The sequence below is a fragment of the Thrips palmi genome, unplaced genomic scaffold (genome assembly GCF_012932325.1).
Source record: "Thrips palmi isolate BJ-2018 unplaced genomic scaffold, TpBJ-2018v1 HiC_scaffold_16, whole genome shotgun sequence".
Lineage (NCBI taxonomy): Eukaryota > Metazoa > Arthropoda > Insecta > Thysanoptera > Thripidae > Thrips > Thrips palmi.
In genome coordinates, this window is record NW_023144625.1 from 8,733,076 (window position 1) to 8,756,382 (window position 23,307).

Genomic DNA, 23,307 nt, shown 5'->3' on the forward strand with positions numbered 1-23,307 from the left:
AACGAACGAACGAACGAACGAACGAAGGAACGAAAGAGCGAATGAATGAATGAATGAATGAATGAATGAATGATGAATGAATGAATGAATGAATGAATGAATGAATGAATGAATGGATGAATGGATGAATGAATGAATGCATGAATGAATGAATGAATGAATGAATGAATGAATGAATGAATGAATGAATGAAGACAAACAAACACACACTAGCAACAAACACCCAGATGAATAAATGAATGAATTTATTAATTAATGAATGATTCTTTTCTTGACCAAATGACTTTTTCCTCAATGATGTCCGTACGCTTAAGACCTACGAAGTATTTTGAGCGTTGTCTGCAAACTATTTAGTTTGTAATGCGAAGAACTTGTTCGCAAATTACGAAATATTTTCTTTGCCAGCTTATGCATATGCTCAAAACACTTTGAGTGCCTCAGCAAAATCGTCCGGGAGCTTTTCGGGCCTCGATGCGGGAGCGGGAGGACAGACAAAGTGGACTGGGCGAGCCAGCCGCCAGACAATTATATTTGTGTGCACTTTCTCGCGGACCAGCGCCCCTCGGTGGGTCCGGGCCGGTCCGGGCAGAGCAGAGCGGGGCCGACGGTTTCATTGTTTCGCACGCTGCGATTCCGACCAGCGTCACTCTGTCTCTCTCACTCACGCGGCAGCGCCGGGCAGCGCGCAGGGGAGCGAGAGAGACAGAGCTGTGCTCGGAATCGGCCCAGTGGCCCAGACCGAGAAGTACCTCAAGGCCGCCCGATGCACCGCGCCAGGCGCGCTAGGCAAACCTATCCGAAGTGCGCTGGCGCGGCGCGGCGCGCTGGGCCGCCTTCCCATACACAACTCTACCTCGATTACACACGAAAAAAAGGGGGTAAAGAAAAGTGGACTGGAAACGATAACGTCGTTTGTCTGATGCGGTTTGTTTTTCGCACGACCGAGCACTGCTCTACCAAGCCACGTGCGTGTTCGTGTGGTGTGTGTAGGTGTGTGTGTGTGTGTGAGAGAGAGAGAGAGAGAGAGAGAGAGAGAGAGAGAGAGAGAGAGAGAGAGAGAGAGAGAGAGAGAGAGAGAGAGAGAGAGAGAGAGAGAAGGGAGGTAGGGCGAGTGAATGAAAAAGCAGCGAAAAGTGTGCAAGTGCAGCCCTGCAACGAGCCCACGCATTTTCCGGGTGCGTTGCACTGCGTTGCACGCACTGTGTGCGACACCCCACACGTCTGACTATGCATGCGGAGCGCATGTTTGCAATTCTCTGCGTCTTTGCCTCGACCCCGAACAGCATTGTTTTCGCCCCACCAGAAGGTCCATATATTCGCAGCCCCAGGTCGTGACCTTGGAAAATTTCACGGTGCGGGAAGGTCCTGCTCGTCAGCAATGAATTGGACGACTACATTCCGATGGAATGATTCGCCACCGGTGAGGTTCGAGCAGTTTTGAATGAAGCAGTGCTAAGGTTGGGCGGGTGAGTAAGATCTTCGTTACGCTATTATAGTGCAGAATCTATTTTTCCTGACCAGATTTATCAAATAACGTACTCTTTGTACGAAATCCCGTGGTACCTTGACTGGCGGATTCGCGGCAAAGTCGGGGGTGATCTGCGAGATGTCACGGCCTGTCCTCGCTTGCTGTGCTCGGCGACGTGGTTGCCTGGCTGTCTGGTTGGTTGGGTTGGTTGGCTGGCAGGTTGGCTGGCTGTCTGGTTGGATGGCTGGTTGGTTGACTGGCTGGCTGGCTGGCTGACTGGTTGGTTGGTTGGTTGGATGGATTGCTGGTTTGGGTGGCTGACCATATTTGAGCATATGCCATGTAAGATATGTACAGTTTTATAAATATATAGCAAAATATATCTATTGTGCTTTAGTATTTCGTACTATACCTGCACAAGTTAGTTGGGTAGTTGGCTAGCTGGCTGATTGGCTGTCTGCGTGGTCATCCAAGTCTTCTTCTCATCGTCTCCTGGGCGGTCAGCACTCCCACACGGTAGCCCACCGGCCGCCACAGCGCCAAGCCAATGGGGAAACATCTTGGGCATCATCTACATACTCGAACAAAAGGGGCGGGTCGCAGAATGCACTGCCGACCCGCTGCAGCAACGCGAACCCCGCTGGACTAGTGCCCCCTTTTTAACGGCGGGTCTGGATGCCATTTCTGGCGGGATAGAAAAAAACAATTCACACATCATGCGCCACGCCGCCACACCACGGCCATACCGCACCCGGCGCGGCGCGCTCGGCGGCTATTTTCGACACAAGCGTCGAGCATACGCGATGAGGGCGAGAAATAAGGCACTCAAAATCTCACAGTCGATTCGCTTCCACGCCTGAACACACCTATGAGCTCTAGCGCGGAGTTCACGCCACGGGGTCTTGACATCAGAATTTATCAACACTTAAACTTTGAATTTGCATCTGGGAGACGGTGCGGCAATTTTCGCTTGCTCAAGATATCATATTGGCTCCCTCGGTCTAAAATTCGAATTTTGAGAAAAAAGATCACTGTGCTTGGTTTATAGTCAGCTACACGTCCCGTAAAACAGATTGTTCAAAAATTGAACGCAAATTGCTTTTCCAAAATTAAGCCTGGCTCACAACATTGATTTTTTAAAAAATTATTTATGAATGGCCACCATTAAAATTGTCGCTTGTTGATAAATTTGTGCATGCTTTACTTCTATTTTTAATCCAATGCGTTTCGCCTTTCATTGCTCACTCCTAAGAGAATCCACCCTAAATGAAATCGTGAAATTTGAGCCCATTCAAGTATGAACTGTCCGTGATCCAACTTCAAAATTACAAATCTAGTTATCGACTACTTCACAGTACAGGGAATATCAATCTCCCGCAGAAAGAAACTAAACAACAGGAAACGTTTTCAAAATCACTTTTCTCTTCTCACGTGGCACAAGATGCGTGCGCACGTCATGTGTACGCACGCACGCATCAGGCTGGGCTAGGCTCCCAAAGTGCACACCATCCAGACAGCCCCTCGCCCCCCCCCTTTCCCCTCGGTACGATTACCCTCACCCAGTGCCCCTGCAGGCTGATCCGAAAGTTGCTCGTGCCCGTGTCGCGCCCATAGGGTAAGCCCCATGAGTGCGAGCGAGACGGAGCGACGAAAACGACTCTCGCCCTGCTGGCCGCTCCGGCCGCATGTGAAGCACACTGTTAAGAAAAGTCGTTATTTTACAACAGTAATCCCAACAATTAGTGTTGTAATTTTACAAAGAATAATTCGTAAAATAACTACAAGATTCATGGAATGAACAATTGTCATATTTTCGACAAACTTTACTCATAAATTTAGGAATAAATTCGTAATTTTACGATGAAATCTTAATGTTACTGACGAAAGATCGTAGTTTTACTGCTAAAATCATTATCTTACGACTATTCACGCGTATACTTGTTTTCTTACTAACCAAGCTCACTTTTATGAATAGTTGCCTGTTAAATCTGTACCACGAACTGCACTGTTTTTTTACAAAGTAAATTGTAAATTGACAAACTGTTCATCATTTTACAAACTGTTCATCATTTTACAAACTGTTCATCATTTTACAAACTGTTCATCATTTTACAAACTGTTCATCATTTTACAAACTGCTTCTTAATTTTACAGGTGAAATTGTAAATTTACAAGTATGATTGTAAAAGCAAGTCTGAAAAATGCGTTTTCGTCCGTTGTTTCCTTACTAATATGGGAAGAAAAAATGCCTGAAACGACCAAAATTTGAGGATTAAGTTTGTAAGTTTAAGAATATTTTTGTAAATTGACGAAAAAAAGTTGGATGATCAGATCGTTTTTGAAATTTACGAGCAGTTCGTGGTACATATTTAACAGACAACTAGTCGTAATTTCACAAAATAATCCCGAACAGTGCAGGTTCCCATTGACGGCCCGGCGCGCTGCCCCTGGAGCCTCCGTCTCTCTCGCACCCCTGCGGGTCGCACCGCGAGTGCGAGAGAGACGGAGCATCCAAACGGTGTTCCGAACAGTCTGCTGGAGCCGGCGGCGCGCTGGAGCCGGCAGAGCCTTGGCGGCGGGGAGGGGAGGGGGGGATGGGAAGGGGGGCTGGCGAAGTTTTAAAAGACGGTGCTGCGCAGCCCCACGCGCAGTCCGGCAGGACCTCCCTCAAGACTCTCAGCATGGACCCCCTCAAGGTGCGTCCGTGCGTCACGTGTGTGTGTGTGTGGGGGGGGGGGGGGGTGTGTTGGTGCGTTGGTGTGTTGGTGTGACGTATTTGGCTAATCGAGTGCATCCAGTGAATTCTGTGCGCTACAGCGGAAGTGCCAATGTTCCGTCCTGTGGATACGTGAGTGAAGACATGAAGCCCCGGTTGAGCGTGGAAAATTCTAGAATTGTCAAACCGTGCAGACGTCTACCACAGTCGTCCGAGTGCTAAAATTTTGCGTGCGTCGTGTCTGAAGAGATTGATTCACTGTGAAATGGCATGATTTCAATTGAACTGAGGAGAGGGTGGAAACGCCGTGTGTCTGGCGTCGACCACATGGCCGCCGAGACCACTTTCATGTCAGCCAAATATTCTGTCGTTCTGTTTAGAAAACTCTGTTTTCATTACCAAATTTGTCGAACTGATTGATTAATTGATTGATTAATTAATTATTGATATGTGCCTGCAACCATATTTACTTTTGTACTTCCTTTGAGACTATGTCAGACGATGATTTTTATTGGAGCAGGGGATGTTCTCTCAGTACCCAAAAAGTAGATGACCATTTGTGACCCAAACTATTTCAGGTCAAGGTCTAGTCTGTAAAGGAAGCTTTTAGCGGTGGTTGGTCAAATGCCTCATCCATAAATTTCGTCAATATCCAAGGACGTTTCTGCGCATTAATAGAAATTCGTTAAAAAGCTTCACAGATTTGTCAAAACGACATTGATAATAATGTTTTTAATGCAAATGAAAATGTTAATACGCTTATTGGTGTGCAAAAACGTCAATATAATCAAAAAACTCAGTACGAGTCTGAGAGTGCGGCAGTGCCGAAAGTAGACATGAAGAAGCGTCGGCTGGACCGCACAGCATCGTCTTGTTCACCCAGAAAAGAGGCTAAACCCTTTTCTAGTTTTTTTTTCTTTTTCAAAGACTTGAAACTTTTTTCCTTCCAGACTTGAAACTTTTTTCCTTCCATTAAGACATAAGTTAGTATTAATCAACAAATCGGGAGTCGAAAGTGTCGCGTTAGCAGCGGGAGTCGCGGTCGCGGGAGCACGGGTGACGAGTGTGACAGTGGCAGTCGTGATGCGGGTGGCGGTCCATGAAACTAACCAGCCCTAGATTCCAGCCGACCCGCGGCAGCGCGTTGCACGACGACAGAGCCTGGGAACTGGCGTCGCCCCGACCGTGATGAATCGATTTGGCGGCACATTTTCATACTTTACTGCAACCGTGAGGCCCGCGCACGCGCGCGCGCGCACGTACTCATGCACACAAACACACGCGCGCGCACGCAGCGGCTTCGGACACACGGGCTTGCCTAACTGTCTCGGCGGCGCGGTTCAGTGTGGTTGCTGCAGCGCGCATGCATGTGTGTGTGTGTGTGTGTGTGTGTGTGTGTGTGTGTGTGTGCGCGCGCGTGTGTGGAAAAAGTCTGGCAGCGGGGGAGGACCGTGTGAAGCCGCATACGAGTGTGTAGCCGCAGTGCCGATCTAATGTGTGTGAGCCAAGGCAGGCCAAGGTGACCCGAAACTGTTCGAGCCACGCCCGTTTTAACAACAGTGTTATAACTAAGTTACGAGGACTATGAAAGCCCTTGAGTTGTGGTGAGCTTGACGCCCTCAAGTCGAAAGAGTATGGCTCGAAAGTCGAAGTCTTCGAAAACGAATCGGACAAATTACTCATCCTTCAACCTAGAAGTTAAGAATTTCGACTCAATTTTCACTATTAGTAGTTTCAGTTGCCACTCATTTTCTGAGATTCCGGACGCTGTTTCGTCGCTTTGTCTCTCTCACGCCCATGAGAGAGAGAGAGAGAGAGAGAGAGAGAGAGAGAGAGAGAGAGAGAGAGAGAGAGAGAGAGGGAGAGACAGAGCGTCGAAAGTAATGTTCGGTTTGTCTGTGATCCAAGTCGCTAACGGTGCGGGTCGCGTGCCCCCCCCCCCCCCTCTCTCTCTCTTGCGACTGTGCCTCCTCCAGGGCAAGGGCGCCGAGTGCACGCAAAAGACGGCAAAAGAGGCAGCGTGGAAAGGTTCCCCAGCGCCGTGTCGCCGTGACGCTTCGTGGACCAGCGCGGCCGCACCTCAAGCTACCTGACGTTCAGTGGGCCAGAAGACGGGTGGAGGCGGCCAAAACTCTAGACGCGTTTTGAGCTCCTGAATCGCTACATGGGACTCGAACCGAACGTGTGACCCCACCAATGGATTGCGCTCCGGACGAGGAAACCGTTGGTGGGGTCACACGCTCGGTTCGAGTCCCACTTAGTGACTCTGAAGCTCAAAACGCGTCGAGAATTTTGGCCGCCTCCACCGGCCTTCCGGTCCACTGTGCGACGACAGGGAGTTCGATGAAAAATCCGGCTTTGCCAATGTGGTAGGGCAAGCAAACTTCTCACCGCGGGCTTTGCAGTGAACAGTGTATCGTGTGGTCCGGGACGGGTCAGGGTGGCCGGTCAGGGTGCCGCCACGCCGCGGTGGCCGTCTAGTCGCACGACGTTCGCGAGGTCCGCGTCGAACGTCACACGTCGGCGGCCGCGGAGAATGCCGCTTGCGATATGCAAACGGCAGAAAGAAGCCGGCGGCGCACAGTGTGCCAGAAGGCCGGTGGCGGCGGACAGAACTCTCATACGCGATATTCTGACCATCCTGTTCTTCTAGCGAGTTGGAGTTACACGAACCTGTCTGAACTCGAGTGCACCGCCATCCATATTAGGATTTCCTGTTCGGAAGCAATCCATAATGGTTGGTCGTTGATCGACAACGTTCGTTTTCGAGTTACCGCATTACGAACTGCTAATGAGCCAATCGCGGATTCAGGCCGACGAGTTCACCAATAATCGCCGGCTGCGGGGCCGACTGCGTTGCGCGAAAGTGCCTACGCACAGGGGTAAGTGCGTGCGACTTTGACCTAGACGCGTTTTCAGGCGGCTTCGTCGCCTCAGGGGCGGGGGCGACGCCCCCATCGCCCCCCCCCTTGGATCCGCGCCTGCCTCTGGAGTTTAAAGCGCGTCCAAGATTTTCACCGCCTCCGCCGGTCTTCTATGGTCCACTGTGCATACGGCTGTTTCGAAAACAAACAAAAATGTTAATATGCTTACTAATGCGCCCAAACGTCCATACGTTATTTAACAAAAGAGTGTGAGACAGCCAGAGAGAGAGATAGACAGGGTGACGGTTGAGGCGCGGCAGAGGCAGAGGTCTGCAATGGACAGTTCTGGCTCGAACCGATAGCTGCCGCGACCAAAGCCACTTGGAACCGATCCGAACCGTTGGCTTCATAGCCATTGGATCTACAAGAACTGTTGACCACCTTCGAGTCCCGGCACCGCCATCATTTTTTTGAGGGATTTTTTTTTGCTGTGGCAGCCGCTAGATGTTCGGCCGTCTGTATGGAACAAGCGCTTGCTTTTGCGCGGTTACAAACAGTCATTTACAACGAAAAAAATGATTGCCTCTGCCGGGATTCGAAGCCGCCTTGCCAAGTCGACTCGTGAAGCTCAGCGACGGAACCGAGTCATGCCATCTCTGGCAGCTGGCGCGGGCACGCGCGGGACGTTTGTCTGTGCGCTAATTGGCTAATCTGACGAGGTAAGTGCCACGCCCTGCAGACTGATTCCGAGAGTCGTTTTCGTCGCTCTGTCTTTCTTGCACTCACGGGGCGTCCCGTGAGGTGCGAGAGAGACAGAGCGACGAAAACGACCCTCGGAATCAGTCTCTGGTGCCTTGCCGCTGCCGCGACGTACCTCTCGACGAGCCTCCCGCGGCCACTGTGTTCATTACAGTGTCTCAATTGCCGCGTTCTCACCGGAGCGACAAAGAGCGGACGGCCGGCTGCAGTCTGATTCCGAGAGTCGCTTTCGTTGCTCTATCTCCCTCGCACTCATGGGAGTTTTGAACGGGTGCGAGAGAGACAAGGCGATGAAAACGACTCCGGAATCAGACGTCTGCTGGTTCTGAACAGCGCTTTGTCTCTCTCGCGCTCTTACGGGTCACCCCATGCATGCAAGAAGAGAGAGAGAGAGAGAGAGAGAGAAGAGAGAGAGAGAGAGAGAGAGAGAGAGAGAGAGAGAGAGAGAGAGAGAGAGAGGAGGGAGACACTCGGAAAACTTCGAGATGCAGAGCGGGTTGGAATCATCAGGCTGGCCCGACTGGCGAGCCGTCGTGACAGAGGAGGTCGAAAGACGGAAGAAAGTAAAATTAAGTTTCTATCCAAAACTATTATAATTTACATGCAAATTTATAAATTTTCTGTTTCAAAGCCACGTTGAGTGCCGGTTTGTTTTGGAGGAATCCCAGGTCGCACGCCTGCAACGCTCTCGGCCGACAGAAACAAAACCGAGAAGGTCTCTAAATGCCGTTTCCAAACCGATGATAAATACAAGACGCGTGCGGCCTTTCCGTTTCTCTCTCTCTCTCTCTCTCTCTCTCTCTCTCTCTCTCTCTCTCTCTCTCTCTCTCTCTCTCTCTCTCTCTCTCTCTCTCTCTCTCTCTCATCGCTTCATTATTGCCCAACTCGCGCGTGATCGGCTCAGCCCCGCTCGGCCCTCGGCGCGCTCGGCAGCCGAATCACGATTTGGCCAAAACTGGACTGGCTATTCGCAAGGGCAGGCCCTATTGCCGGAGTCCCCTCCTCCCCCCACTCCTCCTCCTCCTCTTCGCGGCGTCGCCCCTCCGAAAAATGACGAGAGACCAAGTCCTTAGCTTTGTGAAGGTCCTTGGACAGGGGTCAGCCTCGGTCTGCCCTGCCTGAAGTTTGTCGTACAATGTTCTGACCCGCGCTCTAAATGTTGTGTTGTGAAGATTCTCCATATTATGGTGAATGTTCCATATTATGGTGGTGCAGCTGACTTTATAACATACCATTGAGAATCCACTGTATCTTATAGATATTTTGACGAATTTTGTTTATATTACGGAGAAAATCTCCACCATAATATGGTGATGCAGCCTTTCACCGTAAGACATTTACTGCGCGCACATTTTGCCTCTGCTGGGAAGTGAAGTGCATCCCCCCTCCAAAAAAATAAATAAAAATGGAAGGCGTAATGCATTGCAAGTTGCCTACCTTCCAGATGGCTGTTTAGTGCCCAAAACGACGGTGGTTCATGACGTCCCCCCTCCTTTCCCCCCATGCGCACGCCACACAGTAAATGTCTTACGGTGAAAGGCCGCACCAACATAATATGGTGGAGATTTTCTCCATAATACCAACGAAATTCGTCAAAATCTCTATAAGGTACAGTGAATTCTCAATGGTATGTTACGAAGTCAGCTGCACCACCATAATATGGAACATTTTCACCATAATATGGAGAATCTTCACTGTACAACATTTAGAGTGCACTGACTGCGACGCCAGGACCGCCCGTCTTCCTTGACGTGCGATGCTGGCGACACCCCGGCAGTGACCGCAGTCGGATGTGTCCCCCTTCCCCTCTCCCCTCTCCCCCTCTCCCCTCTCCCCTCTCCCCTTCCCCTTTCCCCATCCCCCTTACCCCTACCCCTTTCCCCTCCCCTTCCCCCTTCCCCCGCAGCCACCGCGACGCGACACTGTAGACGGACGCGATGATCGAAGGCAATCCGAAAGGGTTTCGTGCCGACGAGACGAGCGTGGCCTGCCTGGGCCTGCCTGGGCCCGCCGTGGCCGCGGTACCGACCGGTGCCGCGCGCCGCTCCCATGTCGCTGTGAAACATCTGTTTGAGCAACGGGGCTGCGGATGTCATCGGGGCGTGGGACGACTAGCCCGCCGCGCCGCGCCGCGCCACGTGACCAGGATGTTCTCTTCGTTCCGATACCGGCGAAAATGTTTTTCATTACGACTGCGACGGAATATGACGGATCTAATTTACCTATGTTGAGAATGGTAGAAATGTACATTCCTCGATTCAGAGAATGGATCATTCGATATGACTTGCATGATCCCACAAAAACGCTCTTCCAGGGTAACCCTTTCGGTCTTTAATTAGCCAAGATGTTTACGTTAGGCGCATTAATTTATTCGTTGATTCACTTGTTCCCACTTTTCTCCCTCGGCCCGGACCTGGCCTGTGCTGGAGCATGCTGGACCGTTCGCACGCCGGGCGGACCGACTTCGGGCGCGTTCGTAATGCGTCAGCAGACTGATTCCGAGAGTCGTTTTCGTCGCTCTGTCTCTCTCGCACCCGCGCGGAGTGCCCGGATGTAAGACTCCACACGTTGTCGAGTCAAAGGATCCGTAACGTATGCTGCGGATTTGTTAAACAATAACGTCTGTACAAATCAATGTGCACATAAAATTTTATTTGTTTTAGAAACATTTCGTCTTGTTCACAATCGTCCAATGAATATTGATGAAAGTAATAAGGCACGAAAAATGTTGCAGGCATATTTTGAAACATTTGACTTAACTAAGGCGTTAGGCTTTTCAGGTTTTAAAATTGTCATCCATGATTTTTTTTTTACTTCCGGACTGCAGGGAAACTATTGCTGTCTCACCGTCGATCTGAGAAATGGAATCAACGTTTTGCGTGCAGTGACCCGAAAAGCGGGTCAAGAGCCAAAGTCACGCAAAAATGTCACGTGCCGATTGGACCGAAAACGACTTTGGCGGTTTCGTCGTCACACGTCGCCACGCCGCACTGCGGTGCGTTCCACTGTTAAACCGTCCCACCGTTCCGCGGCACTCCGTCGCACTGCACTGTAAACTGCGGTGCCGACGGCGGCCTCGCCAAGCTGGCCCGCTTTGCGGCTAGAAGACGCGCCGACACCGTATAAATTTGTCGTCACTTGATTTAAAAAACCGTGGATGATATTTTCATCCGTTATGACAGTTTCATCACCAATTTAATGACAGTTTCATCAATGCTCCCGTACTCGTTTCGTGGGCCTGCACGACTGTAAATGTCTTACGGTGAAAGGAAAATTTGCCTTGAGGCTGTCATCAAGTGACAACCAAAAATTTTTATAGTGGAGAGGCACGCCAAGACGTCCTCAGCGGCCGTCCGCAAAACACGCCTCAAATCCCGCACCTTCCCGCCAAAAATGGCATTAATGTTCCAGTGATCGACTCTTTTCGATAGGCCAAATTCGATAGGTCCAATCAAAATTCCGGTACAATGCGAAAAACTCCGTGCTTTTGGCATAAAAATTACAGAAAATGGGGTATGGAAAAGGTACTGGTACGCTTCCATACTGGTTCTCTGTCGTCTCTATAAGGATCTCACGTAAACTGGCACGGAAAATGGGTATGGAATCTTCGTACTTATACTGTGAAAATTTGAGTCGTCAATGGATGACAATATCAAGACTAATTTTCCTTACAACAATATCATCAAGTAAATTGATGACAATGTTGTCACGCCCATGGAATAAGTACAGGAGCTTTGATGAAAATGTCATTAATTTGCGATGAGATTGTCATCATTTTGAAGTGATAAAAATTTCATCCACGTTAATTTTGTCATAAAGTGACGACAAATTTTTACAGTGTAGCGAGGTAAATAATTGACTCGACTTGTTCTGTACTTTTTCCGAACCCTTTCTTTTTGCCGTGCATCGCAGTCCAGCCGAAATGCAAGTTCCCATGTTCCATTGGCTGTGAGCCACGCGCTGGCCGCTGCGTCCTTTGCCCACATGGTCCGGCCGCCCAGTGTGGCCGCCGCCGTCTGGCCGAGGTGGCATCGTTGCCTCTACCAAAATTGCCTCTACCAATAAATCTGTATATATCTAGAAAAAGAGTCATTTTAAAAAATGCCTCTACCGATATTAATAAAAATACTCAATAAAAATATTCAATAAAAATATTCAATAAAAATATTCAATAAAAATATTCAATAAAAATATTCAATAGAAGACCTTGACCCACCTCAAAGTTGACCTACCTATATATTAATTAATAAAAATATTAATATAAATATTAGAATATAAATATGGGAATATAAATAGGAGTAATATAAATATAACCAAAAAAAGTTGACCCACCCCAGAGTTGACCTACCCTATATTTTTGACTTGACCGACGAAGCGCGACGGCCTCGCGGCAGGGGAAGCGCGACACTGTCGCGGCAGGGGAAGCGCGACACTGTCGCGGCAGGGGAAGCGCGACAGTGTCGCGGCAGGGGAAGCGCGACAGTGTCGCGGCAGGGGAAGCGCGACAGTGTCGCGGCAGGGGAAGCGCGACGGCCTCGCGGCAGGGGAAGCGCGACACCGCCAGTTTGCAGCTGGCACAGCCTCGCTGTTTGACGCTGGCACAGCCTCGCTGTTTGACGCTGGAACAGCCTCGCTGTGTGAGGCTGGCACAGCCTCGCTGTTTGACGCTGGCACAGCCTCGCTGTTTGACGCTGGAACAGCCTCGCTGTGTGAGGCTGGCACAGCCTCGCTGTTTGACGCTGGCACAGCCTCGCTGTTTGACGCTGGAACAGCCTCGCTGTGTGAGGCTGGCACAGCCTCGCTGTTTGACGCTGGCACAGCCTCGCTGTTTGACGCTGGAACAGCCTCGCTGTGTGAGGCTGGCACAGCCTCGCTGTTTGACGCTGGCACAGCCTCGCTCTTTGACGCTGGCACAGCCTCGCTGTGTGAGGCTGACACAGCCTCGCTGTTTGACGCTGGCACAGCCTCGCTGTTTGACGCTTGCACAGCCTCGCTGCTTGACGCTGGCACAGCCTCGCTGTTTGACGCTGGCACAGCCTCGCTGTGTGAGGCTGGCACAGCCTCGCTGTTTGACGCTGGCACAGCCTCGCTGTTTGACGCTGGCACAGCCTCGCTGTTTGACGCTGGCACAGCCTAGCTGTTTGACGCTGGCACAGCCTCGCTGTGTGAGGCTGGCACAGCCTCGCTGTTTGACGCTGGCACAGCCTCGCTGTTTGACGCTGGCACAGCCTCGCTGTTTGTCGCTGGCACAGCCTCGCTGTTTGACGCTGGCACTGCCTCGCTGTTTGACGCTGGCACAGCCTCGCTGTTTGACGCTGGCACAGCCTCGCTGTGTGAGGCTGACACAGCCTCGCTGTTTGACGCTGGCACAGCCTCGCTCTTTGACGCTGGCACAGCCTCGCTGTGTGAGGCTGACACAGCCTCGCTGTTTGACGCTGGCACAGCCTCGCTGTTTGACGCTTGCACAGCCTCGCTGCTTGACGCTGGCACAGCCTCGCTGTTTGACGCTGGCACAGCCTCGCTGTGTGAGGCTGGCACAGCCTCGCTGTTTGACGCTGGCACAGCCTCGCTGTTTGACGCTGGCACAGCCTTGCTGTTTTACGCCGGCACAGCCTCGCTGTTTGACGCTGGCACAGCCTCGCTGTGTGAGGCTGGCACAGCCTCGCTGCTTGACGCTGGCACAGCCTCGCTGTTTGACGCTGGCACAGCCTTGCTGTTTTACGCCGGCACAGCCTCGCTGTTTGACGCTGGCACAGCCTCGCTGTGTGAGGCTGGCACAGCCTCGCTGTTTGACGCTGGCACAGCCTCGCTGTTTGACGCTGGCACAGCCTCGCTGTTTGTCGCTGCCGCGAGGCCGTCGCGCTTCCCCTGCCGCGACACTGTCGCGCTTCCCCTGCCGCGACACTGTCGCGCTTCCTTTGCCGCGACACTGTCGCGCTTCCCCTGCCGCGAGGCCGTCGCGCTTCCCCTGCCGCGACACTGTCGCGCTTCCTCTGCCGCGACACTGTCGCGCTTCCCCTGCCGCGACACTGTCGCGCTTCCCCTGCCACGACACTGTCGCGCTTCCCCTGCCGCGAGGCCGTCGCGCTTCCCCTGCCGCGACACTGTCGCGCTTCCCCTGCCGCGACACTGTCGCGCTTCCCCTGCCGCGACACTGTCGCGCTTCCCCTGCCGCGACACTGTCGCGCTTCCCCTGCCGCGACACTGTCGCGCTTCCCCTGCCGCGACACTGTCGCGCTTCCCCTGCCGCGACACTGTCGCGCTTCCCCTGCCGCGACACTGTCGCGCTTCCCCTGCCACGACACTGTCGCGCTTCCCCTGCCGCGAGGCCGTCGCGCTTCCCCTGCCGCGACACTGTCGCGCTTCCCCTGCCGCGACACTGTCGCGCTTCCCCTGCCGCGACACTGTCGCGCTTCCCCTGCCGCGACACTGTCGCGCTTCCCCTGCCGCGACACTGTCGCGCTTCCCCTGCCGCGACACTGTCGCGCTTCCCCTGCCGCGACACTGTCGCGCTTCCCTGCCGCGAGGCCGTCGCGCTTCCCCTGCCGCGACACTGTCGCGCTTCCCTGCCGCGACACTGTCGCGCTTCCCCTGCCGCGAGGCCGTCGCGCTTCCCCTGCCGCGACACTGTCGCGCTTCCCCTGCCGCGACACTGTCGCGCTTCCCCTGCCGCGACACTGTCGCGCTTCCCCTGCCGCCACACTGTCGCGCTTCCCCTGCCGCGACACTGTCGCGCTTCCCCTGCCGCGAGGCCGTCGCGCTTCCCCTGCCGCGACACTGTCGCGCTTCCCCTGCCGCGACACTGTCGCGCTTCCCCTGCCGCGACACTGTCGCGCTTCCCCTGCCGCGACAGTGTCGCGCTTCCCCTGCCGCGACACTGTCGCGCTTCCCCTGCCGCGAGGCCGTCGCGCTTCCCCTGCCGCGAGGCCGTCGCGCTTCGTCGGTCAAGTCAAAAATATAGGGTAGGTCAACTCTGGGGTGGGTCAACTTTTTTTGGTTATATTTATATTACTCCTATTTATTTTCCCATATTTATATTCTAATATTGATATTAATATTTTTATTAATTAATATATAGGTAGGTCAACTTTGAGGTGGGTCAAGCTACATAGACTCCTTTTATTCCGGGTCTTCTATTGAATTTTTTTATTGAATATTTTTATTGAATATTTATATTGAATATTTTTATTGAATATTTTTATTGAATATTTATATTGAATATTTTGATTGAAAATTTTTTTGATTATTTATATTGAATATTTTTACTAATATCGGTAGAGGCATTTTTTAAAATGACTTTTCTTCTAGATGTATACAGATTTATTGGTAGAGGCAATTTTGGTAGAGGCAATGAGCCACCCCCGTCTGGCCGCCGTCTGGCCGCCCTGGCTCTCACGATGCCTGCCGGAGTAGAAACATCATTCAGAGTGGCCATCTATGCCTAAAGCCCGAAGCGCGCCGCAGACTGATTACGAGAGTCGTCTCTCCTCGCTCCGTCTCTCTCGCACCTGTATGGCACGCCCCACGAGTGCGAGAGAGACAGCGACGAAGAGACGACTCTCGGAATCAGTCTGCTGGAAGGCTGCGAAGCTAATCGCCTCTCGCACATCGCCGGTGAGGTAACACCATGTGCGCGTTGTTCTCTCTGTGCGTGTGCGTGCGTGTGTGTGTGTGTGCCTGTATGTGTGCGTGCGTGTGTGTGTGTGTGTGCCTGTGTGTGTGCACGCGTGTGTGTGTGTGCCTGTATGTGTGCGTGCGTGTGTGTGTGTGTGCCTGTATGTGTGCGTGCGTGTGTGTGTGTGTGTGTGTGTGCCTGTATGTGTGCGTGCGTGTGTGTGTGTGTGTGTGTGCCTGTATGTGTGCACGCGTGTGTGTGTGGAGTTGGGGGGAGGGGGAGGCTGCGTGGCGCGCGTACGCCGAATTCATGGTTCAATGACGAGCAGAAAGGCGGCATGCACTCTCTGTCCGGAAAGTGGGCTTCTCGGCGAGCCCGCATCTTTCTCTCTCTCTCTCTCTCTCTCTCTCACTCACACCCGACGAGGCCGTCTCTCTTGGACTCGCTCGGTAGCGCGGTGGCTGAGCCCTCGGACACAATGCCAGATTGTAATTAGGCGAGTACTGCGCCATCAGCCCCGTTCGCACTCCATGTGTCCTTTCTGCATGATTTTGTGTGTGTTGTGTGTGTGTTGTGAGTGTGTTATGTGTTTGTGTGTGTGGGGGGGGGGGGGGGGCGGGGCGGGGGGTCTGCGTGCGTTTGTTTGTTTTCATAGCTCATTGTGAGTGTGTGGATAAGCCGTTGTAGAACGTGCAATTTTGTGCAAAAGATGCTCAGAATCGATGCATTTCGATTACTGCACAGGAGCTATTCGGCTGAGCGAGCCCCTTGCAGTGTAGGCAGTCCCGTTAAGCGTCGCTCCTCGCCGGGTTGCCTACCCGTCTTTTCGCAGGCGCCCGGGTTGTTCACCGAACCACTTAACGGGTGTGCATCAAAAATCATTTCATGAGAATTTTTCCTTTAAATGTTGTAATTTTACATAGTCTAGGAGACAATGAATTGATTAATCATTGAATATCCTTTATCAATTTATTGGTCATGTACGGTCAATTCACGCTCAAAAAGTGCCACACATCATTCGATGGAATGCGACACCATTTCACGTCCATTTATGTACATTATATCGTGAAAGTGCACGGTCCGCACAGTAAAAACTCAACGGAGAATCGCTCTGTTATACGAAGAGAATGGAGGCATTATAAAATCTACGAAGAAGATTCGTATTATGAAACAAAATCATTCGTAATACGAAGCAATGCTACAATGCCTTCATTTTCTTCGAATTTATTTTTCGAGTGCGTACTTACATCGGTTGGCTGTCACTTGGGAGTCTCTGAGCCTCTCAAGTTCAACACTCTAAATGTCTTACAATGAAATTTGACCTATGTTATTCGTATGTTACAGTGAATTCGGCGCAAGCGTAATACGAAGCAATATTCCTTCATAATACGAATCTTTTTAGCTTTTTCATTGTAAGATACAAAGAAAAACCTTCGTAATACGAAAGAAAAACCACCTTCGTATTATGCTTGCGCCATTTCCTTCGTAATGTGGGAAATTTCTTCGTAATACATTTAGAGTGAAGCTTGCGAGCCCCTTGCAAGTCCCGTCAAGCGTAGCGGTTCGCCGTGTTGCCTAGTCGGCACTTCGCAGGGGCTGATGTCAGCTCGCAGACGGACGCACAGTGGGCCAGAAGACCGGTCGATGTGGCCAAAGCTCTAGGAGCATTTTCAGCTCCAGAGTCCAGGGGTGACCCACTGTGAGATGTAGTGTACAATGAATGAGGGAAATGTGTTGGAATGTGCAAGATTTCTGCTGTATTTGTCGCACGTGTTGCCTACTTACAGGCGGTTTTCCTCCTGAATGTGGGAATGTGTTCAAATTTTGTGCAATAAATGTTGGTAGTTGTTTCCCCCTCGCCCAGAGTCGCTAAATGGGACTCGAGCCGATCGTGTGACCCCACCATGGATTGCTCTCCGAGCGATGAATCCATTGGTGGGGTCACACGCTCGGTTACAGACTTGCTTAGCGACTCTGGAGCTCAAAACGCGTCTAGAATTTTGGCTGCCTCCGCCAGCCTTCTGGCTCACTGTGTTCCGGCTACGAGTTCACCGCCCGCTGCTGCAGTACAGTGGCGGATCGAGAGGGACCTGGAAGGGGGGCCATTTTTGCAGAGTAACAGAGGCAAAACATGGCTTTTTGGTTTTCGCCTGCGGTTATGTGGTGCTCCTTTTGCAGCTCATAGCAGCATCCCCAAAGAATCTCCATTTTTCTGATTGCAGGGACTGGCGTTGGTGTGCCTGCTGGCGGCCGTGGCCTTGGTCGCGGAGGCCCTGGAGGAGCCCATCCCGGAGAGGTACCTGCCGCCTCGCGACTACAACCCGCACCCGTACCAGGTGCGTACTCCCCTCAACGCGCGGTAGTCCGCTTATCACAGTGGGCCAGAAGACCGGTGGAGGCGGCCAAAACTCTAGACGCGTTTTGAGCTCCAGAGTCGCTTTATGGGACCCGAACCGAACGAGTGACCGCACCAATGGATTCCTCGTCCGGAGAGCCATCCATTGGTGAGGTCACACGTTCAGTTCGAGTCCCATCTAGCGATTCAATGGCGCTCAAAACGCGTCTAGAATTTTGGCCGCCTCCACCGGTCTTGTGGCCCACTGTTAGAGAACCGCTCTCATTGGATGGTATTGCTTCGGAAGCCCTAGTGCTGCGATTCGATGGCTCAGCCAAAGCCCTGAGTTAGCGCGTCCACTCCAACCTCCAACGTGTCGAGCCCACTCGCGACTCTGTTGCTGCAGAGACCTCTGTCACCCCACGACCCCGACGGCCTCCACGACGGCGGCCTTCAGGACGACCAGCCGAGCGCGCCGAGCGGCCCCGGCCACCAGGACCCCGTCCAGGAGCCGCACCCGTACGCGCTGCTGGCCAGGAAGAGGCCGCGCGAGGGCCGCTACCCGCACCACCAGCCCGGCGACCCCGTGCTGTACCCGCACCCCATCAGCGTCATCAGCGAGCTGCACCGGTCCACAGGCAAGCCGGGCGAACACCCCCCACCCCAGACCACCACTGCACAGCGGGCCAGACGACCAGCGCAGGCGGCCAGAATCCTAGACGCGTTTTGAACTCCTGAGTCGCTAAGTGGGTCTCTAAACGAACGTGTGACCCAACCAATGGATTGCTCTCTGAATGAGGAATCCATTGGTGGGGTCACACGTTCGGTTCGAGTCCCACTAAGCGACTCTGCAGCTCAAAACGCGTCTAGAGTTTTGGACGTCTCCACCGGTCTTCTGACCCACTGCGGGACGGTCTCCTGCAAGTTAAACTCCAAGTCACAGCCTTGCTTTGGGTGTTTCCAGCTCGGGCGAAGCTCCAACGCAACCATCACCGGCAGCAGCAACAGCAGCAGCAACAACAGCTGCAGCTGCAGCTTCAGCAGGTGGTGGGTCAGCAAGGCCGTGCCGAGGATGCGTACTACCCCGTGGAGGCCGAGCAGGAACTGCAGTCGCTCGACCCGCAGCAGGACCGCCAGCCCGTGCTGGTGTACCAGCAGCAGCACCACCGCCACCAGCAGCAGCTGCAGCAGCAGCAACTGCAGCAGCACGAAGAACTGCAGCAGCAACAACAGCACGCCGTGAGTGAACTGTCAACAGTTTCGTCAAGGCTCCTCATCAGGCTGCAAAACAGTGTTTCGTTGCAGTCAGCCACTCAGCGCGTTTTGAGCACTTTCTGCCGAGAGGACAACCACTCGAAAAATCCTGTGTCCCCTGGAGCCCTAGAAATATCTGGAAATCCGAAATCTTTCCCCAAAAAAGCAAAAAAATCAGGCAGATTTGAGGCGTAAACTTGGACGAAATCATGCGAAATCCTACGATATCCGAGACGAAATCTCTTGTAAGAAATCTTGTGTCCCTAAACATCGTACGTGGTTGGCCCCTTGCTTTCTGCTCAATTTGTGAGAGGTTATTTTGAGCATTCATTAACTTGCAAAGATAATACTTGCGTCATTTCTGCGTTAAGAAACTTTCAAGCGCGCTGGGTTCACTTTCATTGTAACACTACTCAAATTTGAATGTCAGCCATCCCGAGAGCAGTGCAAAAGCACTGAGAAAATTTGAGTCGTCACTTGATGACAATTTTAAGGCTAATTTTCCTTACAACAATATCATCAAAACAATTGATGACATTGTTGTCACGCCCATGCAATAAGTATAGGAGCTGTGATGAAAATGTCACCAACTTGTGATGAGATTGTCATAATTTGGAAGTGATGAAAATATCATCCACGTTTTTGTCATAAAGTGACAGCCGGCAAATTTTCACAATGTGACTGTCTGTTCCGCAGGCCGCCAACAACTACGCCTTCTCCTACTCGGTGAGGGACACGGGCTCGGGCGACAACTACGCGCACGCGCAGGCGCGCAGTGGCGACGGCACGCGCGGCGAGTACCGCGTGCGGCTGCCGGACGGACGCCTGCAGATCGTGAGCTACGTGGCCGACAACCACGGCTACCGCGCCGACGTGCGCTACGACGAGCACAAGGCGGCAGGTGAGGACTGTCTCTCTCGCGCGCCCGCGGCCCTGCGGGACGTCGCACACCGAGAATCAAGGAGTCGTAATCAATCACGACTAAAATTTCGGGGGAGCACAGTGGGCCAGAAGACCGCTGGAAACGGCCAAAACTCTAGACGCGTTTTGAGCTCCAGAGTCGCTAAATGGGACTCGAACCGGACGTGGTACCCCACTAATAGATTGCGCTCCAAACGAGGAATCCATTGATGGGGTCACACGTTCGGTTCGAGTCCTGTTTAGCTCAAAACGCGTCTGGAGTTTTGGCTGCCTCCGCCGGTCTTCTGACCCACTGTGGGGAAATATTCTTTATCGCCCAAATTTGGATGAGAACCATTTTATCACCCAATAATTTGGGTGAGAATACTATCTGGCCGTATGGGTACCTGATACTCTTTGTCACCCAAATTTGGGTGATGAAGTACGTCGCCCAAAATTGGGTATTGATCAAGACTTTTTCATTCTCAGTACATGAGTGCGAGAAAGAGCGGCGAATGCTCTGGTCGGAGTCATATCAATTCGCAGGAAGGCAAGGCGCAGTGGTGCTGGTGCTGGAGAATCTTCGGTCGATCAGCGCAACGCAGCGCAACGCGCCCCTGCGAAGAGGGTGGCCTACGGAGCGCCTGCGAATAGGCCTGCGAAGAGGGTGGCCTACGGAGCGCCTGCGAGGGTCGAGATAGGCCACCCTCCACGCAGCCGTGCGTAGTTGGACAGGGAGGTGCCTACCCGGCAGGCGCTCCAAGGCCGCCGGCCGCCGGGTGGTACACACGGGGCATGTTATCCACCCGTACGGAAGTTGCCTCGTGTGATGAGGAGATACAGCCCTCCGTGTACACTGTAAAAATTTGAATCGTCACTTGATGACAATGGCAGGGCTAATTTTCCTTAACAACGATGTCATCAAAACAATTTGATGGTTGTCGCACGCCCATGCATTAAGTATAGGAGCTTCGATGAAAATGTCATCAATTTGTGATGAGATTGTCATCTTGAAAGTGATGAGAATATCATCCAACGTTTTTGTCATAAAGTGACAACAAATTTTCACAGTGTACCTGTGCATTTAATTGTATTGGGGCTCCTTTTCGACCACTTTTCTGGCTACACGTGCTTTGGGTTGACCGCAATCGTTCACCAACCGGTGCACCAATTCGTTCGCCATCACTGTCTTGTTTGAGTTGCAGCGCACGCCGTCGAGCCCGCTGGCCCCGCCCTGGTCCGGCAGTACGCGCCCGTCGCGCAGCTGCAGCAGTACGTGCACGCCTCGCCGTCGCCCGCGCCCGAGCAGCACCAGTACATCGTGACGCCGACGGCCGCCGCCCCCGCCCCGCACCACCAGCAGTACATCGCCGTGTCGCCGTCGCCCGCGCCGGAACAACAGTACGTCGCCCACGTGTCGGCCGCACCGGAACAACAGTACATCGCGCACGTGTCGCCGTCGGCTGCACCGGAACAACAGTACGTCGCGCACGTGTCACCGTCGGCAGCACCGGAACAGCAGTACGTCGCCCACGTGTCGGCCGCACCGGAACAACAGTACGTAGCCCACGTGTCAACCGCACCGGAACAACAGTACGTCCCCGCACGTGTCAGCCGGGGCACCCGGAACAACAGTACATCGCGCACGTGTCGCCGTCGCCCGCTCCGGAACAACAGTACATTGCGCACGTGTCGCCGTCACCGTCGGCCGCACCGGAACAACAATACATCGCGCACGTGTCGCCGTCGCCGTCAGCCGCACCGGAACAACAGTACATCGCGCACGTGTCGCCGTCCGGACCTGAGCAGCAGCAGTACGTCGCCGAGCAAGCCCAGTACCTCGGCCACAGGTCCCCCGCCGAGTCCCGCTTCTTTGGCGCCACGGCGGCCACCCCCGTGGCCGCGGCCTCGCAGCTCGCGCAGCTGCAGTACCTTGCCCGCGCCACCGCGGCCGCCCCCGCCGCCCCCGCCTCGCACCAGTTCCTGGACCGCCCCTCGGCGGCGTCGGGGGCGGCGCGCCAGTACTACGACGACGGCTACTTCGTGGCGTCCACCACGCCGTCACCGCTGGGCGGCCTGGGTGACGGTTTCGACGGCCTCAGTCCGACGGGCTTCGTGGAGCAGGCGCGGGCCGCCCCCACGACGCAGGCGCCGCCGCCGGACAACACCGCCTCCCCCGCGCCCATCCAGTTCCCCAGGGTGCCCGAGGACGACCAGCAGCAGCAGCAGCAGCAGCAACAGCAGCAACAGACGCAACAACAGCAACAACAACAGCAGCAACAACAGCAACAACAACAGCGGCAGCAGCAGTTCGGACTGTCCGGCAGGTCGAACCAACTCTTCCAGTCCAGCCAGAGGTTCAACAACATCCTGGTGCGGCAGGGGTTCGCGTAGCAGGACCCCCCTCTTTCCCCCCTTCCTTCTACCTCTCTGGATTTACGTGACGTCATCCTGATACGCGGGGATAAGACTGCAGAGACTTTGCCATTGATGGGGCACAGTGAGGTACGCATCACTGTGCGCGTGTACATAGGGTAGTCTAGGCTGTAAGTGCGTCGTAGTGCTGGACGTGGCACTTCCCCCTTGTGGGAATAAGGAAGGGGAGGTTAGTTTCAAAATCCCACCAAGACTGTTTACGAGAGAGAGTTCCCACATCTTAAAAGAAATTCAGACAAAACCCTTTTCTTTGCCTTTAGTGAAGGAATGTTTTTACTCAGATGTTTCTATCAAATATACAGCCCAAAAACTAATCGCAAATTGTGGTTTTGTCCTTTATTTTCCCAGAGGTTGGAAATGCCCGTTCGGTTACTATTATTGTCATATTTTTTCATTCATGAAAAAAATGACTGTTACCATTATGAGTCTGTATATAGAAATCCCACTATTTTTCTAATCATTTAGCATACATACGGTGGTTACCTGATTCCCCAAACACCGTTAGAAAATATAATATGAAATAACTGAAAGTGTGTTGTTAGTTTTTTGTACGTGACACTGCGAGATTTTTTTAATAAAATTTGTTTCTGGCTTGTAACTTTTTATCGAACTGCATTATTTTCTTGTGACATTAACTTGCCTCCTCAAGTCCAAACTCGAGTCAACTTGATTATTAATGACAAAGGTTTATTTTTGTACTCGTGAAAGAATGGTTTCAATGCGAATAAAACGGACGAATGAAGAAAAAAGACCGCGCCAATTTCTATTTGGTAACCCTCTTCCACTCACACCACTCCAGTTGTGCTAAGGTAATATAGACAAACAGTCAAAGAACTGCTGACTTCCATATTCAACGTCGTATTGATACGGGTTTTTCTTGTTTTCTTTTTTGGTGTCCGGGGTGGAATTCAGGTCATTTCGCGTCTACTCACAGTATACATTCCGCAAACCGACTCGCAT

General features: G+C 52.7%; 1 protein-coding gene across 1 annotated transcript; it reads left to right on the plus strand.

The window, feature by feature from the left end:
- Positions 1 to 4,129: 4,129 nt before the first annotated feature.
- Positions 4,130 to 22,945, plus strand: LOC117642966 (chromatin modification-related protein EAF1-like). The gene is made up of 7 exons (XM_034381602.1): positions 4,130 to 4,164; positions 17,645 to 17,758; positions 18,164 to 18,395; positions 18,722 to 18,930; positions 19,708 to 19,912; positions 21,117 to 21,508; positions 21,547 to 22,945. Exons 1-7 carry the CDS (start codon positions 4,150 to 4,152, stop codon positions 22,303 to 22,305), a joined length of 1,926 nt encoding a protein of 641 aa, XP_034237493.1. The 5' UTR covers positions 4,130 to 4,149; the 3' UTR covers positions 22,306 to 22,945.
- Positions 22,946 to 23,307: the final 362 nt, after the last annotated feature.

Excerpts from the sequence above, each read along its gene's own strand:
- LOC117642966 (XM_034381602.1), top strand. Across the intron at positions 18,396-18,721 it reads CGAGCTGCACCGGTCCACAG|CTCGGGCGAAGCTCCAACGC; the intron begins GCAAGCCGGGCG and ends GGGTGTTTCCAG. Across the intron at positions 19,913-21,116 it reads CGACGAGCACAAGGCGGCAG|CGCACGCCGTCGAGCCCGCT; the intron begins GTGAGGACTGTC and ends TTTGAGTTGCAG.